Source organism: Echinops telfairi, unplaced genomic scaffold (assembly GCF_000313985.2).
Source record: "Echinops telfairi isolate 266 unplaced genomic scaffold, ASM31398v2 ScPeMD7_7420;HRSCAF=8458, whole genome shotgun sequence".
Taxonomy (NCBI): Eukaryota; Metazoa; Chordata; class Mammalia; order Afrosoricida; family Tenrecidae; genus Echinops; species Echinops telfairi.
Window position 1 is genome coordinate 53,575,826 of NW_022111320.1, and position 17,826 is coordinate 53,593,651.

The 17,826-nt window shown below is 50.1% G+C and overlaps 1 protein-coding gene across 1 annotated transcript in view; it reads right to left on the reverse strand.

Annotated features, from left to right (window-relative positions):
• Nucleotides 1–17,826, reverse strand: part of SFMBT1 (Scm like with four mbt domains 1) — a 113,784-nt gene that overhangs the window by 16,605 nt on the left and 79,353 nt on the right. The window contains 3 exon segments of the mRNA XM_045297634.1: nt 637–883; nt 5,981–6,069; nt 15,258–15,498. Coding sequence (XP_045153569.1) covers nt 637–883; nt 5,981–6,069; nt 15,258–15,498 — 577 coding nt within the window.

A 17,826-nucleotide genomic window follows, 5' to 3' on the forward strand; every position in this document is an offset into this window, starting at 1 on the left:
CCATGAAAGATGCTATAAATGTCCAAAAGGCCCTTGGCAGAAAAGGCGGCCCCACCCCTGCTTTAGAGGACAGAGCACCCACACTCCTCGACTGCTCTGCGAAGCGCCCCACCAGCTAAAAGAGGAGTCACTTTCCACTGGGGGGCGGGGGCCCATGCAGGCTTATCTTGACCCAAAGCCCGCACCTGCGCCTCTCAGAGCCCAGAGAGCAAGTGGGTGAAGGTGCCTCAGAGAGGCCGCGGCAGTCGGCAGAACCGCAGAGCACAGTCCAGCAGAGGCATGTGGTGACAGTGCAAACCGTCACTCTCGTGACTCTGTTTGGGGCGTCTTTCCATCAGCAGTCCATTGTGAGCCCACAATCTGTCCTACTGCTACTCCTGTCTGAACCCCTGTGAGAGAAAGCCTCCTCCATCTCCCCCAGAGCAGGGGCCCAGTCTGCCAGGTAGCATCAATGTGTGGCGAATTTAAACAGCAATAAAACAACCAGGGAAACAGAGGTTTAGCAAGGCAGCCCAGCCGGGTCACTGTTTTTAACAGTGTCGATCCTGAGAAGCAGGAGGAAGGGGAGTGGTCTCCCAGCCTTGCGCACCAGCGCTGACACAGCAAGGGAAAGCGAAGCAGCATCTTGCTCCTCACCTAAGGGGGGCTGGAGCTCGTAGCCCTGCTGAGCGGCCCAGCCGATGTGGTGGAGGAATGGGTCCAAGTAGTACAGCCAGTGCTCAGAACCCTCCAGGCCGTCCAGGCCCGCGTAGCGCAGCCACAGCCGGCCCCCAATGTTCTCCACCACGGTGACGGGCCATGTGCCGACTGTGTCCTGGAAAGCCTGGCACTCGAGCCTGGAGCCGGGGGCAATGAGGTCCAATGGGCTCCTGCCGTTCCGGAGCTGTGGGCAAGGAAGGGGGGTGCCCAGGTAAGACACGCCAGCACAGACGTCAAGGGACCGCCCAGGGGAGCCCCCACGACAACAGCCACAAGGGCCCTCGGAGGCAGCCCCCCTTGGGCACAAGGGGTCTCTCTCTGAGTCAGAGAGCAAACTCCACGGCGCCAACCAACGACATCGGACAAAACAAGGCCGAGGTTCAAATGAGTAAAGTAGCCTTTATCTCAGACATATGAAAATAAGCCAAGTATCCAACACGCCTCTTAAAAGACCCTTTCTTGGCGATGTGAAAAGCTTAATCTTAAGGGAAAGCTGCCTTTAAGACAATAAACTATTCTAATAACCTCTGGGGAAAAGAGGAGCTTTCTACTCCCCTCAGGAGTGGGAGTCTCGGAACCCGCACGGCAGCTCCCCCTGCCGCGGTTCCTGCTGTCCTTCACTGTATTTTACACTCTCTGGGCGGCTTCAGCCTTCCGACTTCCTGTGGCCAATTTAATCTCACATGGAGGACTCTGTAAAGAGACCACAGAGATAAGCTGCTTTTTGACTCAGGACATCGTGGTGGCAGACACATGGACCACTGGGGAGACCTGAGAGGCCAGAGTTAGGCACAGTCACTTGTGGTCCAGTTGTCCCCCGAATGAGAAAACCGGCTTGTTCAACAAACGATGCTGTGTCAGATGAATGCAGGATAGACCCACACCTCACACCACACACAAAAACCAACTCAAAAATGGACCAAAGAGCTACATGCGAAAACTAAAACCACCTTTTCCTTTAGAATCAGAGGATAAGTGGTGATGATAGTTATAAAACCCTTACTACTCTTAGAGCTGGAGATCTATTTAGTCACTTGTCCTCACTGCATCAAGAGCAGGCTAACCCAGCAACCCCACCGCCCCGTGGGTTTCCGACACGGCGGTCGCTCTTCCGGAGCAGACAGCCTCATCGTCCTCCCTCAGAGCAGCTGGTGGTTTCAAACCGCTGGCCTTGAGGTCAGCAGACAGGGCTCCGGCGCGGAGAATGCCGGTGGCGTCACAGAACTGTGCATGTAAGAATTGTTGAAGTGGGTGTCTTTGGCCATTCATATATTCACCAAAGAAGTTTAAGAGAAAATGTCATTTTTAAAGGGGAAAAAACATGACAAAAGTAATCTCACGGCTGAGAAAGAACCACAAGGAACCATATGGTATACACTCTGAAACTTCATTTTCTGCACATGAATCAACGTCCACTCTGTCCGCCACTCGCTTTTAAAAGCTGGGATCCCTGGGTGCTGCTTTCTGCGTGTGTTCCTCATCCCGATCAGGCATTTCCCGATCCCACGGCACACGGAGCAATCTCCTCGTGCTCTGAGATGCCCGATGCTGCAGACTGCGAGTGGACAGAGATTTACTGCTCCTCGTTCCCTGGTCTTCATCTCTACAACATGGCTCTCCCGAGCACGTCAGAGCTGTAGATTCCACTCGGTATTAGCTGCCTGTGTCAAGAGCTGCCGCAGAGGACAGGAAGAAGCCACTCTGAAGACCTCAGTCAGCCTTTTCCTGCTGCTGCTGTTCGGGCCGCGAGCCCGTGCAGACTCACTGTGTGACCCACACACAGCCAGAGGGAACGCCGGTCCTGCACCGTCCTCGCACCTGTCCCTGCGCCCGCTGTGTCAGTCGCAGTGTCCTCATCAAGGGCCACCCTCATTTGCCCTGTCCCTCCACTTTGCCGAGCACGATGTCCTTCTCCAGGGACGGGTCTCCCCTGACGACATGTCCAAAGCAGTGAGGGGAGGTCTTGCCATCCTTGCCTCTTTTTTTAATTAAATCATTTCATTGGGGCGCTTACCTCTCCCATCACAGTCCATCCATCCATCCATCCGTCGTGTCAAGCACGTTTGTACGTGTGCTGCCATCATCATCATTCTCAAAGCATTTTCTTTCCATTTGAGCCCTTGGTGTCAGCTCCTCCTCCTTGTCTGTCAGTGGCATTCTGACCCTAACTCTTCCCAGACTGATCAGCTTGTCCTTTCACAGTCCCGGACGTGTTCAGCAGCACTCACCAGCACCTAGTGCAGCCCCTTTGATGCTTCAGTGCGTGTCACATACATACATCATACCATGTATGTATCATACATGCAAAAGAGGAGCTTTCTACTCCCCTCAGGAGTGGGAGTCTCGGAACCCGCCTGCCGCGGTTCCTGCTGTCCTTCACTGTATTTTACACTCTCTGAGCGGCTTCAGCCTTCTGACTTCCTGTGACCAATTTAATCTTGCATGGAGGACTCTTTAAAGAGACCACAGAGATAAGCTGCTTTTTAACTCAGGACATCGTGGTGGCAGACACATGGACCACATCTACTTACACACAGTCCTTGTGTGTGTACATGTGCATATATACACATGCATGCACACATATACATACATAGTATATATATGCACACACACAACTATGTCTATAAAATAAGAACTGCTTTGTGGTACGTTCACGTCCACATACATACAACAGAACGCCTGAGCAATGAAGAAACACACTCACATCTAAAAGCTGGGCGGGCAGAACCAAGGTAGTGCGGGATCTCTTATCGGTTCATTTGCTCACCGGTTCACGCAGGCACTCAATCCCCCGACTGTTTAGTGCACGCGCAATGAAGTGAGTCAGAGTCTGACACGCACAGAGCAGCTCACCAGACGAATACGAAGCGGGGAGGCCAGCCTAGGGGATGGACTTGCGTGTTAGGGAGTAGAACTAAACACCCCTGAGCGCGTGCTGGTGCCTCCTCACGACCACAGCCCCTTGGCCGGGGCACTGAACGCACAGGCTGCGAAGGGCGCGTCTCAAACGTGCAGCCTATGGGGCTGCAGACAGACGTGCCGCTCACCGGGGGAGGGGTGACCAGAGAACGGGGGTCTCTGCAGACCACGTGCTGACTCTGGACCTCCACCTGAGGACAGAGGCCTCCTGCATGGCAGGGTCCCTCACACAGGGTCCTGGACTCAGAGCAGCCCCATCTGCCAGTGTGGAAGGCCCTGTGGGGGTTCCTGAGACCCAAATCCCGATGGCAGCAGATGGCCGCATCTTCCCTCCTGCGGGCTCAGGCACAGGTGGGTCTGAAACACGGACCTTCCCATGCACCTCCCACTGCGCCACCGGGCTCCTGAGAGCATCCTCACACATCAGCAATCAGCACAAAGTCTGGCCGCCCAAGTCAAAGAGGGGCAGAGTGAACAGTCATGCCCAGGAGGCCGAGGAAGTGGCCACTGGAGACTGGAAAGGAAAGGCTGTTGGTTAGTTCTCGGCCCAGGGGTACAGCTCGGCGAGCAGGAAGCCGGAGGAGGGCGGGGTGGACGGGAACAGGAAACGCAGGGAGAGGTGGGAAGAGCAGGCACTGTTTCACTGTGGTCACTGCCAGCGAGGCTGCAAATCAACCAGAACGCACTCGCACTGCTGGGTGGCGACCAGCTCAGTGAGGACCAAAGAGCAGGAAGAAACAGAAGCGTTTCTGCAGAGACGGTGGCCACAGGGCTACACAGAAAGATGCTCAGGGAATGAAGGTGAGGACCACGGTGAGACCCCACTGCCCCACAGCGAGGACGGCTGGAACCATGAGGACCAGTGTGGGACGGGGACGGGACTTTCAGACACTGCCTGCCGGGAATGTCAGATGATCATTTCCCTGACACCTAAAAAGTGGGAACCACCCACATGCGCCCCGGCCGATGAGTGGTAAATGGAATACAGTGTATGCACACACGATGCTATAATTTAGTGAAACACGGATACATGGGACAACATGGAAAAGCGTCAGAAATGGTCTGCCAAGGCAGAGACGTTGATCCAGAGAGAATACACACACACACACACACACACACACACACACACACACGGTCAAGAACGGTTAAGTTCACAGGCACAGAACAGGCAAGTAGTTGCTGAGGTCTGGGGATGAGGGGGAAAGGCGGTTGACAACTAATGGGCACAGGTTGCTTTTGGGGGAGAAAAAAAATCCCTTAAGACTAGCTGGAAGTGATGGCTATGCAACTCTGTGAATTTACTAAAAAGCACGAGACCGTGTATGTTAAGCGACTCAACTTTATTATGTGCAAATTATATCTCAGTAAGATGGTTTTTAAGAGGATACTGGTCTGGCGGCCTACGTCATTAAACTACACGTGGCCGTGCATATATGGAAAGGCATTTAAAGCCAGCGTTTCACAAATGTCACAAAGAATGTCACCGGTATGACCGATCGTGACAAGGTTTCACTTGGAAATGGTGTCACTAACGAGTTCCGGCACACACAGAAGGACCCAAATCTCACAACCCCCAGGTGACAGACAGCCCAGGCTGTAGTCGAGAGCAGACAGGACTCCAGGCTACGAGCGGCTCCGTCTCTTCTGAGCAGGAGAAAAGAGGGTGCAGGCATGCGGGCAGCTGGTAGAATGCCCTCCTGCAAGGCTGGCCAGGACGGGCCCTAACCAGCATGCCCCATGGGAGCTTACCACCTAGATTCACGCCCTAGGAGGTCACCTCTCCCAGCGAGATAAAGCCACCCAGCAAAACAGATTTTCATGTGTTAGCAACTAATTTAGAAAAATGTGTAGGCAAGCTACCACCAGTGTGGCCTCTGAGAAGTTTAATGATGTTTAATCCTCTTCAGGTCAAATTATTTCCAGCTTTGAATTTCTGCTGAAGTTTGATGTTTTCAGTTATGGAAGGTATTTTGAATGAAATGGGGGGGGGGGAATTGGAGGTAATATGGATTTTCGCACCATTAAAGGAACACGTATATGTGTTGTCTTGTGCAGGCTCCATGGCTGGGGTTGGTGGCAGTCCACACCTTCAGGTTTACGCAGTTATATAGGCCCCCACCAGAGTGCAGCACACACCTGAAGTGGGATATACAGCTCCCACTAAATCTCAGAAAATGCAGGTGGGCACTCTGTGTCCCACAGGTCAGAGTGCCTAGCACAGCAGAACCCTCTATCTCTAGTAATAACGCTGATCTTCCCCAGGAGTGGTAAGGAGACCATCAGTTTTCCATCCCTGGGACAAGAAACGCCTCTCGGATCATCAGCTCGGTGGCCCCGTGGTTGTGCATGAAGTCATACTCACGCCCTCCAGCAGGGGCGCAGGCGGGCTGCAGGCTCCCGCGAGGCTCTGGCGCAGAAACTCACCCCAGTCAGACACTTTGTCTCGGAGACCTAGAGAGGGGACACACGGACAATCAGACTGCCCACCAGTGAACACAAACTCATAACGAGACGGCTTCTTCATAGTGGAAATAGCTCAGAGGGGCACTCTGTGTGTTACGATCTAAGAATCGATATCTTGCTTCTCCTTGGGGAGCTCAAAAGAGAAAGGAAAGGAAAAAGAGAGAAATGACCAGACGTCTTGAGATAGTTGATTGTGCCAGCCTGGCTGATAAACGCAGGTGGGATTGACTGAGGGGCGGAGAGATGGATGGCTTGGTGAGCCTCGCCTTTCCTGTCTCTCGCTCTGTGATCATCGGACCAGTGTGCGGCTGCCTTGCTTGTTCTGTGCCTCAATTTAAAGGCTACACTGCCTGTGGACTGCCTAGCCTGTGGACTGTGTCACTGTAAGTTGAGGTCCCTTTAAGACATCGCTGAAGCTGGGGACTGGCGGTTGGTGACCTGCCTTGTGATTGGCTGCTGTGCTGACATAGCCTAGCTCTCTCTACAAATAGAGGAAGATCTGGCAGCAGACTAGATTTGAAGGACTGCTAGTCTCTCAACTTTCTCTCACGAACGTGAGTTGCACTGAGCCATTTGTAGTGCTTTATAATTTAACTGTTTATTTCTTGTATTATATATTTATCTGTATATGATTTAACAGTTCATTTCTTGTTATAGAGCTAATTATCTTTATAAATAAATATATTAAATTATCAGCAATTTGGTTTTAATCTCTCTAGAGTACCCTAACACACATCTCTAACAAAGTAAGTTATTTCCCCATCAATTTAATAAGAGACCCAAACAACAACAAAAAAACCCACACAACTGCAAGGTCACTGTTTGAAAACTGCAGCCACTCCTAGGGAGAAAGACGAAGCTCTCTACTCCTGTAGAGATCTGCCGTCTCGGCAACCCCCAGGGGCCAGCTCTACTCTATCCTGTGGAATCACTGTGATTTTAAAATATGGAGAACAGGCCCAATTTTCTATGACTCTAAATGTATCCCCAAAGTGCTCGTCTTACTTTCCGTTATGGAAATTTCCAAATAGACACAGAAGTAGAGGAAAACAGTAAGATGAATGCCCACGGACCGTGGCATTCATAGACACTGCTTCTTTTTCGGTCTTCCTTATTCAATGTCCAACTTTCATGTGCATCTAAGATGAATAAAACACGATGGCCGAGTCAGGTGTACCTCAGTCCTCAACAGAAGTTGTCTGCCTGGCCAGACATCAAAGAGGTCTTGTGCAGACTTTTGCCCAACGCAATGTCTTCTGACCTCTTTTTTTTTTTTTTTAAAATTTTATTCTGACCTCTTTTGACTGCCGCGTCCGTGAGCACTGGTTGTGAATCGAACAAGGCGAAGCCCTTTACACTTCAATCGTGTCTCCATCTCTCAGGTTACCCATTGGTCCAGTCGTAAGGGCTCTGGTCTTCCTCACATTGAATTAGAATCGACACCGAAGGCAGCAATCCTTGATCTTCATCAGCAAGTGCTTCAAGTCCTCACCCTTAGCAAGCAAGGTGTGTCGCATGCATCTGGCCAGGTAGTCAATGAGCTCTCCTCCAATCCCAGTGCCAAATTCTTCATAAGCGTAAGCCAGCTCCTCTGACGATCTGCTCAGCATGGAGACTTAAGAAGTATGGTGAGAGGGCACAACCCTGGCCTGACTTGAAACCACGCAGTATTCCTCTGTTCTGTCTCCACAACTGCCTCTTGATCCAACAGAGGCTTTACAGCAACACAAGGGTGCTCTGGCCTGTTCTCCTCAAGGTCGCCCATCTTCTACGTGAGCCACAGGGCTCAGGCCTTTGCAGAGTCAATAAAGCACAAGTAAGCATCGTCCTGGTGTTCCCTGCTTTCAGCTAAGATCCATCGGACATCAACAGTGACATCGCTGTTCCACGTCCTCTTCGGAATCCAGCCTGAACTTCTGGCAGCTCCCTTTCAATGTTCCACCACAGCCATTGTTGGATGATCTTCAGCAAAATTTTACTTGCATGCACTATTAATGAACTTGTCCTGGAATCTGAGCAATCTGTGGGGTCACCTTTCTTTGGAACGGGAAAAAATATGGATCTCTTTCATCAGTCAGCTGGACAAGTAGCTATCTTTCAAATTCCCCAGCAGAGACAAGCAAGTGCTCCCAGCACTCCATCAGCACACCGAAGCATTTCAATTGGTATTCCATCAATTCCCGACAGTCTTGTTTTGTTTAATGTTTTCAGTGCAGCCTGAATTTCTTCCTTCAGCACCACTGGTTCTTGCTCATATGCTATCTCTTGAAATGGATGACTATGGACCTGTTCTTTTGGGTACAGTGACTATAATCTTTTAATCTTCTTTTGATGCTTCCAGCATCATTCGGTATTTTGTCCACAGACTCCTTCAATATTTCAATTCAAGGCTTGATTTTTTTTTCTTGAGTTCTCTCAGTTTAAGATAGGCTAAGTGTGCTCTTCATTTTTGGTTTTCTAACTCTGGGATTTTTGCACATTTCATTATGATATTTGACGTTGCTTCTCGAGCTGCCCTTTGAAGTTTCCTATGCAGCTCTTTTACCTTCATCATTTCTTCCGTGTGGTTTCTGTCATGAGTGCTCAGAGCAGCAGCCCTGATCTTGAGATGTTCCAGACACTCAGGCGGGACAGACTCCAGGTCATGTTTTGGATCTTGTGGACTGGTTTTAATTTTCTGCAGCTTCACTCGGAACTAACACCCGGGCAGTCGCGGTCTGTTCCACAGTCAGCCACTGGCCTGGTTCAGCTGCGGACAGTGAGCGTCTCCGTCACCTCCTCCCACAGCGTGGACAATCTGATTTCCATGTACATATTCCATCTGGAGAAGTCACCTTGTAAAGGTGACCAATGAGTGTTGTGTTTACAAGTTTCTCAAGTCGAATATGAAAACACAATGTTTTTCAAGCCATTGCAGCCATGGTCTCTGCTGATGCTCAGACTGCCCAAACCTCGAAGCAGGGTCCCTTCACCGTGGCTCTGGAGTCCACTAGCACAATTCTAGTACGGAGTCGCCGGCATCTTCTTATTTGGGGCACGGCACAATGTTGCAGGCTTATTTTATCCATTTCTGCCCACACCCCTAGAACTAGAATCTTCACTGCTTCCTCAAGGAGCCCAAATTCTTGTCAGTGTTATTTTGTGTGTGGTTGTTCTTTTAAAAAGGTATTTACAGATCACAGTCAGGGCGCTGGGGGTGCTCACTGATCTCGGGTCAGTCAGTGTTCCTATGCCTTTTCGGGATCCAGAATTAGTAAGTTATCTTCTTTTTTTGCAAAAGATAAATTGCATCAGGAGTTCACGTTGATCCTTGTATTATAAATTCAGGAAGGTAGTAGTGCTTTTTACATCACCTCATCTATGGAACTCCTATTTCCTTTCTCCCAGGCTGAAAATACTAGTGCTCAGTCACATCCATTGAATGATTCACTTGTTTGACCCTACAGCACACAAACAACATCCCAGAGTTACAATATCAACTGCCACCAGCAACAGGAGGCCTGGAAATGGCTTAAGTTTTGTTTTTGTTTGGGGTGGGGGGGAGGCGGCAGCGATACTTTCTGCCCTCAGGGTTCACTCACCCCCAACAGCACCATCGTTCAAATGACTTCGTTGTTCAGCCGGTGGTGGTGATACCGCCCTGCCCTGCTCGGTCATCCCACAGCCTCGATCCACACTGGAGGCTGGTTTGCTTCCAATGTTTCTAGTTTGGATTTGCACTTATGCAAAACATTTACACGGTTCAAAACTCAAACGGACAAGATAAGGTGCGTTCAAAGAAAGTTAGCCTCCATCTGTGCCCTCTCCTCTCTACATCCTTCTCTCCCCACAGGCAGCTTTGAAAGTCGCTTTCTTTCATGTAAAGTAAGTGCACACACATGCAAGCTCTGCCACATTCACAGGCTCTCCACCTCCTCGGTTCTGTGCTGCTTTCTTTTTGTGGTGATATTTTTATACATCCAGCAGGCATCCTGAGCGTAGAGCCCCCTGGCTGTGTCTGGATGGCCCCTGGTTACTTTTACCACTCTTATTACTCACCATTCTTATTAAGCGCCCCTTCTCATCGCTGCAAATGCTCTCTGACCTGAATCTCTCCTGCGTCCCATATAGAGACAGAGGCTGCTTGTCTACCTTCATCTGCTTATACAGCTTTCTCCGCCTTTTTATTGTTGCCCTCTCAGGATCTCTTTAGTGCAGCACCTGTGCGTAGTGCAGCAGTATTTTTTTGCTTTGTGAACCAACTGCTATTTGTGTGTGTTTGTTTTTTTAGGGTTCTGTTACCTTTAACAGGAGATGTGGTAGTTGCATAATCAGGTGTCAACTTGAGGCTCCTAAGGTGGAGTTTAGCCTGCCAACCAGGTTGCAGCTTGATGACCTCATTGGGAGGCTCGAAGGAGATAAATGGCTCACCTGGAGGCCAGATACTCACTCCCTGTGAAACATTCCTGCTGACAAGCCACATGGAGCTACACTGATGGAGCCAGAGCTGGAGAGGCCACGTGGAGACCCACACCAGCGCTGAGATGCTTCCACTGCCACTGGATCCACAAGACTTTCCACCCACTGGCCTGTGATCTTCCTGCATTTGGCATCATTGCATGTGCTGCGTGAGTCTGAAGAGGACTTTACAGACTGGTATCGGACATATGGGCTAATATTGAACATATGGACTTGATCTGGACTGGACTGGGGTGTTTTCTTAATATACAATGACTCCATATAAAGCTCTTTCTTATACACATGAATGTCTATGAATTTGTCTCTCTAGTCCACCCGACTCATGAAGGAGAGTACATCTATTGACACTTACTGGTATGCTCTGTACGACCTCACTCTTCTGTCACAGCTCATCTTTTGCCATTTAGAAAGGCTCATGGTTTTTGTTCGACTGGTTAACTTTACATCAATAGGTTTATGTAACATTTTTAGCTAGTCCCCTCTATTTCGGGCTATTTTAAAATTTCTACTTTTCATAAACAAGCTGAAAGTAGCTATAATGTATTCCTCGTTTCCTTCTCTCCTTCAGCATCTCATTTTAGAGAATATCCTATTTTATTCCCAGTAAAATTTTAAAGGCATTTAGTTAAACTGCACCAAAATAAAGCTGCTTTAAAAAGGGAGGGAGCAATAAGTGAGCTTATAATAGGAGCCACAGGCTCTCTAGCACTGCCGTTGCCTGTTTTCCAATCACACGGGATCTACATCTTCAGAGCTGGCTATTTTTAATTCGACTCTGATGCACAGCCACCCTATGAGGATAGAGGACTTCTGAGGAGGTGAACCTTCACAAGAGCGGACTGCCTCGTCCTCCCCCTGCGGAGAGGCTGGTGGGTTTGAACCGCTGACCTTGCGGTTAGCAGCCTAAGACTTAACCCACAATGCCACCAGGGTTCTTTGGCCGACACATCCTGCTCCCAAACCAGAGACCTTGGAATCAGGTCTGACTCGGGGTGCACCATCCCCCAACGTGGAGCAGAGTCCCCCGCTGACACTCCTTGAGTCAGCAGCGGGCCTTGGTCAAGGTGCCTTGGGCGGGCCTGAGCCTCCACCCTTCTAGTCAACAGCCAAGCATGCTCACGGTGTGCACTGCCCAGGGACTCCGCTGAGCTGTCTCCCTTAGAGCTGTCATTTCGTCTGCGCCGCACATCTGCATGAGAGCGCACTGAGGCTGTCTGTAAAGATGGGCAGTCTCAGAGAACAGGGAGCAGCTCTCCTCCCTCGGTCCTGGGTCACGGGTCAGAACCACCACTGCAGTGGGTTTGGGCTGCAGGTAAATCTATGCAGGTATCGAAAGCTTCACCACCACTTCCTAAGCCGATGCCTCTTCAACTCACTTTGACCTTCTGGAGTCTGTCCTCTGGGGAATCCCTCAGGAAGGTCATAAGAACAACTTCTGTGGGCTTTCTCCTGTTACGTAATGATTTGCACGTGATCTCTACGTCCCAGGTCCCATTTGGCTGGATAGAAAATCTCTGGCTCAGATATTTTCATTGAGTTTCTTTCTTTCTCTTACATTTTAATAAATCTTTTTATTGGGGCTCTTAACACAATCTAGACATCACTTGTGTCCAGCACATTGGTACAGAGGTTGCCGCCATCCTTTCATAAATATCCCCCCCTCTGTGTGCGCCTGGTGAGTTTCACAGCTGTTTCCCGCTGTCTTTTGGCATCAGGCGCCCCTGCTGTCAATGGTCTGCGGGAAATCTTGTCCTTTCTGTACAAAAAACTCGGTCTTTGTGCTTTTCCTGCTTTTCCGTTCAGTAACTTTATTAGACTAAATCAGCGTGCCAGTTCTCATTCTATTTTCTCAGGGAAACCCTCCCTGTGAATTACGGGCCCTAGTTTGAGTCAGGGATGTTTTCTCAACACAGAGCTGCAGGCCCTGCGCCTGCGTCCTAGCTTTGGAGTTCTTCAGAGACTCCTGTTCCATAAAGAACAGGTCCTCTTACCCACATGTATCGACTGTTCTCAAACTTGCTTTCTCATTCCACCTCTTTTTTGTTAAAAAGACTTTGCTGTTTACTTTTTATTATGAGTTAGGTGGGTTACATTTTGGATAGTCATTTCTGTATCCAAGGATTTAAACAACTCACGCACCTCCCCAAGCTTGCGCTGCTGCCCCCTGCCCCCCGCCCCAGCTTCCCTCTACCACATTGACACCTGTCCCCCCTCCTCCCTTCCCCCTTGCCTCTCGCACAGCTGGTAACCATCAGAGTCTGAGTTTGTCTGTTGTTTGGGCATGAGAAAGCTTTATCTTGATTTCTTTCTTTCAAAATAATGGTTTCATACAATATGTCACTTTGTGACTAACTTCACAAGAGTGTAATGACCTCCCAAATCACTTGTCACGGGTTTCAATTTCATGATTCCTCAGCGATGTGTACCATTCCATTGTGGTAATATAAATTTTACGTTAGTGAGATTCCTTTTCTGTTCTTCTTACCCCGTTGAGGGTGTTTCTCCCAGTTTCTGCTGTGAACAGAGCTGTGATGAACGTGTGTGTGTCTCCTCGAGTTCTGGCTCTTACTTCTTGAGGGTGCCGTTGGTCCTGCCTGCACAGCTCTGGGTTCTGCTCCACGTTCTCTCTGACCACTGTCCGGCGCCTTCTATCGGGGCCCCTCTCCGGTGGTCAGCGTGGTAGCCGCAGCACTGAGCTCCTGCAGACACTGGGCCGGCAGTCCTGGGAATGTTACTGCTCCCACGTGCCCTTGGTTTTCCCCTCAGCCTTCCCTTGGGAATGGCAGAGACCACAGTGGACTTGTCCCCGTTTCTCCACAGAGGCTGTGTGGTGCTGCTGCTTCCCGCCCATGTCCACGGTAGCTTTTCAGTCCATGAGTTTGCAAACTCCTGGTTCATAACCTAAGTTGCTACCTTTCTCTTTTCCAAACTTCTTTCCTCTATTCATGTCATTTAAAAAGCTTTCTAACTTTTATTCCAACGTTTAACAATGTTTAAAAAGAGTTAAACAACGTTTAAAGAGTTAAACAACGTTTAACAATGTTTAAAAGAGTAACATTGTTACCCAGTTACTGTAGCCTGTTTTGTAATCTGACACAGCGTCCACCTCTCCTCCTCTGGAAGCACAGCAAGGGCGCGCTGTGTGCAGGAGGTCCTTCTCCACAGGCTTCCAAGACTGCAGATCCCCAGCTCAGTCTTCCAGGGAGCTTCTAAGCCAGCTGGAACAGCCAATTGTTTGGCTAAATGTGGCCATGCAGACTCCTCTCGACAACATCAGTGAAACCCAATCACGGGGCGGGCCACAAGATAATCGGCCTATGTGTGCTCTTCAAAACCGGCAAGTTCAAGAAAGATGAAAGGCTCTAGGAAGACTTAGGAGACAATCAAGCAAGGTCTGTGATTTCAGGACTGGATTGTGGGTCGGGAAAAGAAATAAGACTGAAGGTATCTTTCTAAAATATCTAGGTCACGAAAGGCCAAGAAAGTCTGAAAGATTATTCTAAAGAAAATCTGGACAACTGGTCATGCAATCCATGATCCCAGATTTTCCTTGAGTGTAAAAATCTATCAAGATAACTGGTAAAGTTGGAATCAAGTCTGCAGATTAAGTCAATGGTAATTTCCTGGTTTTTACATTGCACTATGAATCCCCTTGCTTTTAGGAAGACAGTATTTATGAATGTAAAGGGCAGTATGGACACAAATAACTACCCAAAGGCTTAGGGACCAGACCACGCGCTGCAGGGATCCAATGTGGAAACGTTCAAACGTGTGGAAACACATCTAGGAATTTCCTGTACTACTCTTGAGACGTCCAAGGACCCTATGATGTTCCCTAGTCTCCTTCCTCTCAGGAAGAACCCCGCGGCATGGTGGAGGCTGCTGGGCTGCAAACCCAAAGAGCAGCCGCTCCAGGAGGAGAAAGTGAGGCTCTCAACGCCTGCGGAGCTCTGAGGGCAGTTCCACCCTGTCCGGCGGGTCCCCTCGATGGCAGTGAGCTTGGAGCTGGCTCTGCCCCTTTCCGCTGGTCCTGCACATTCTCTTGCCCTTTCCTGTCTGTCCTGCCTCACTCGGCGGGGGGGTACCCCCGTGGGCTCCTTCCAGGCAGGAGCTTCTGCTGGTTCACAGTGAGAGCTCACGGGCCCAGACTGCTTGGGAGTGAGGAGAGAGAGTGGAAAAGAGACAGACAGAAGCAGAGTAGAAGACAACCAGCCCTACAGTCTCCCATGCAGAGAGCCCCGCATCTCACGGGACCATGCAAATCAGACACTCCCGGAGAGGCTTCACGGGGCTCAGAAAACAGTGGTAACAGAGAGGGAAACGCGCCTCGCTGGTAAACACAGGTTCCCGTGCAAAGTGCTAACATAAAAAAACTACATGAGCCTAGATATACTTGAATTGACAAATGAATAATTTCTAGATTGTGAATGGCCAGATTTTTCCTAAAGCAACATCACCACCCTCTGACTGCCATCAGCACTCAGTACTGACTCCCGGCGCCCCCTGTGGGTCCCCTCACCATGGAGTCGGTGAGACTCACGGCGCCCCCTGTGGGTCCCCTCACCATGGAGTCGGTGAGACTCACAGCGCACCCTGTGGGCTTCTGAGAGTGTAACTGTTTACCGGAGTAGAAAGCCCAGTCTTTCCCTTCCAACCATGCAGCCTGCAGACCAATGTGTAAGCACTCCATCCTGTCTAGATAGAAAGCAGTGCGTGACCTTCTGGGGCTTCAAGGGTCTTCTGGTTCTGCTCACACCACCCGATGGGATAGAGGCCCGTCTTCCTGATGTCACACCAGAAGTCTGCCTTCCGGTCCTCCCCGTAGCCATCGTAGCGAAGGAGCAGCAGCCGCTCACAGGTGGTGATGACCGTGGCCACCCAGTAGGTCTCAGGCTCCGTCTTCAAGGCCACCTCGAGTTTCATCCCCGGAGCAAAGCCGTTCTGCAGCCGCGTGTCCACCTGCAGGGCAAAAGGGCATCGGCCATGAGGCAAGCAGCTCAAGTATCTCATTGCTAGCACACTGGTCACGGACAGAAACTAATCCAATGTGCTCAGCGTAGGGCACACCTCTGGGAAGTGCCGACTCTCCGCTGCAGCAGACACAGAGACAGGCGTAGCAGTGCTCTGTCCATCTGGCACCAACGGACAGGGAGGCTCAGTGCTGTTCACGAGGAGCCCGTCCCGACTGCCGACCAGGTTTTCTCCGCAGCCTGTAGAATCACGAAATGTCCACCCTGCTAACCGCCTTCCACGCGTTCTGTTCTCAAGAGGGAGCCTAGACCACTCAGAAGAACAGTTACCAAGACAGGCAAAAACAGGCCACTGTGATGGCCAAGGAGGGCGATCCGTGCACAGGTGAGGAGCCATGCCCCCCGTTTGCTGAGAGCAGGCTGTGTTTCCAGCTGTCATCCATAACTGACAGGCTCTTCTCTCAGCGGTGTTCCAACTTAAATGTGACACTAGGTGGCCACAGAGGTCTGAGTCAGGCATTCTGGAGCTACTGGACATGTACATAAGATTAAGTAACTCTTTTGTGGTTCCCAAGTGCCAGACTTCTTGCAGTCAATGAAATACATTACAAATATAGAAAGAGGAAGACTCGACTGATGTTGGCTCATGATTAAGAGATATGAAAATGAGCTTATGATGTTTGCTAGACAGATATATATGCATATGCCAATATCTATTAAAATTTAAATTTTATATGATACACACACATATAAATGAGGGGGCTTAAAAATGTTCATGAAAAAATTCCATTCTCGATGTAACAACGATGAGAAACACAACTTTGCTCTAGTTCCTAAATGTTTCCTCCCCGCTCCCACTACCATGACTCGAATTCGACCTTGCAAGTCTGGCTAGACCAGAGGATGTACACTGGTACAGATAGGAACTGAAAATACAGGGAATCCAGGGCAGATGAGCCCTACAGGACCAGTGGTGTGAGTGGCGAAACAGGGAGGGTAGAGGGAGAGTGGGTAGGAAAGAGGGAACCGATTACAAGGAACTATATGTGACCTCCTCCCTGGGGGACGGGCAACCGAAAAGTGGGTGAAGGGAGACGTCGGACAGGGCAAGATATGACAAAATACCCATTTATAAACTATCAAGGGCTCATGCGGGAGGGGGGAGCGGGGAGGCAGGGGAAAAATGAGGACCTAATGTCGGGGGTTTAAGTGGAGAGAAAATGTTTTGAGAAACGATGTACAAATGCGCTTTACACAATTGATGTGTGTATGGATTGCGATAACAGTTGTATGAGCCCCTAATAAAATGTTTAAAAAAGAGAAAGAAAAAATTCCATTCTTTTCATTCTATTTTTCCAGACTTTTGAAAGCTCCTTGTACAGATAAAAGGATGGGTAGCCGTGTTCATAGATGTACACGTGCATGTTCAAGCTGCACACAGCCATCGATTGGGTCACTTCTGGCTCTCAGGAACCCTACTGGACCGAGTACAACTGCCCCACAGGGTGTCCCAGGCTGTGGTCTTGATGGAAACTACCCTTAGCCTCTGACTTCCCGACCTGCTGAGTCTCACCACTGAGAGTTTGCTTGTTAGTGTACCACTTAGTTCCACGTTCCAACATCATCCACGTCTCGCGGTGTCTGACTGTCCTCATGCAGGATTTCTTGGATTCCCTTCGGTGCTTTGCTTGTGCTCAATACTGCTGCACCATGTGCTCTACCTTCGCTATTCGGGCTTCCAAACGGATCGCCTCCGTCCCTTCAAGGTCCTTTGTGATTTGGGGGTTCAATCTGGGACAAAGTGCTAGCCTTCTCGCCCACACGTGTACACACACACACACACACCAGTCCTTTCTGCACAAAACACCCAGGCAGGCAGAGTCTTCCAACTCTGCCTACTGCTCCCTCCCTCAGCCTGTGAGAGCTCTGCTTCAGGCCAAGCACGGAGTCAGTCCCTCAGCAATTCCCAACCCAGAAGACACACCTAATTGAGGAGCCCTCCTACAGGCACAGCCTCCCATCCTAGTCCACTGCCCGTTCCTCAACGCTGAGGCCCACGGTCCCAGGACTTAGCCCCCCTACCACCACCACCCCACCCCCGTGGAGGAAGAGACTTTTCTACCCCACTGGAAATGCCCTTTCATCTTCCTGCAATTTGCAGATCCTTGCTGTGGTCCTGCACACTTCCAGAGTTCTTACAGGGTGGCGCAGATTCCCAGTTGCTTTTCTTGGTGTCCGTGTAGGGAAGGTTGGGACCCTGGATCTGCTTACAGTGCCACCTTCCCAGCACCCTCCCCGCTTGTTTTTTGTTTTCTTT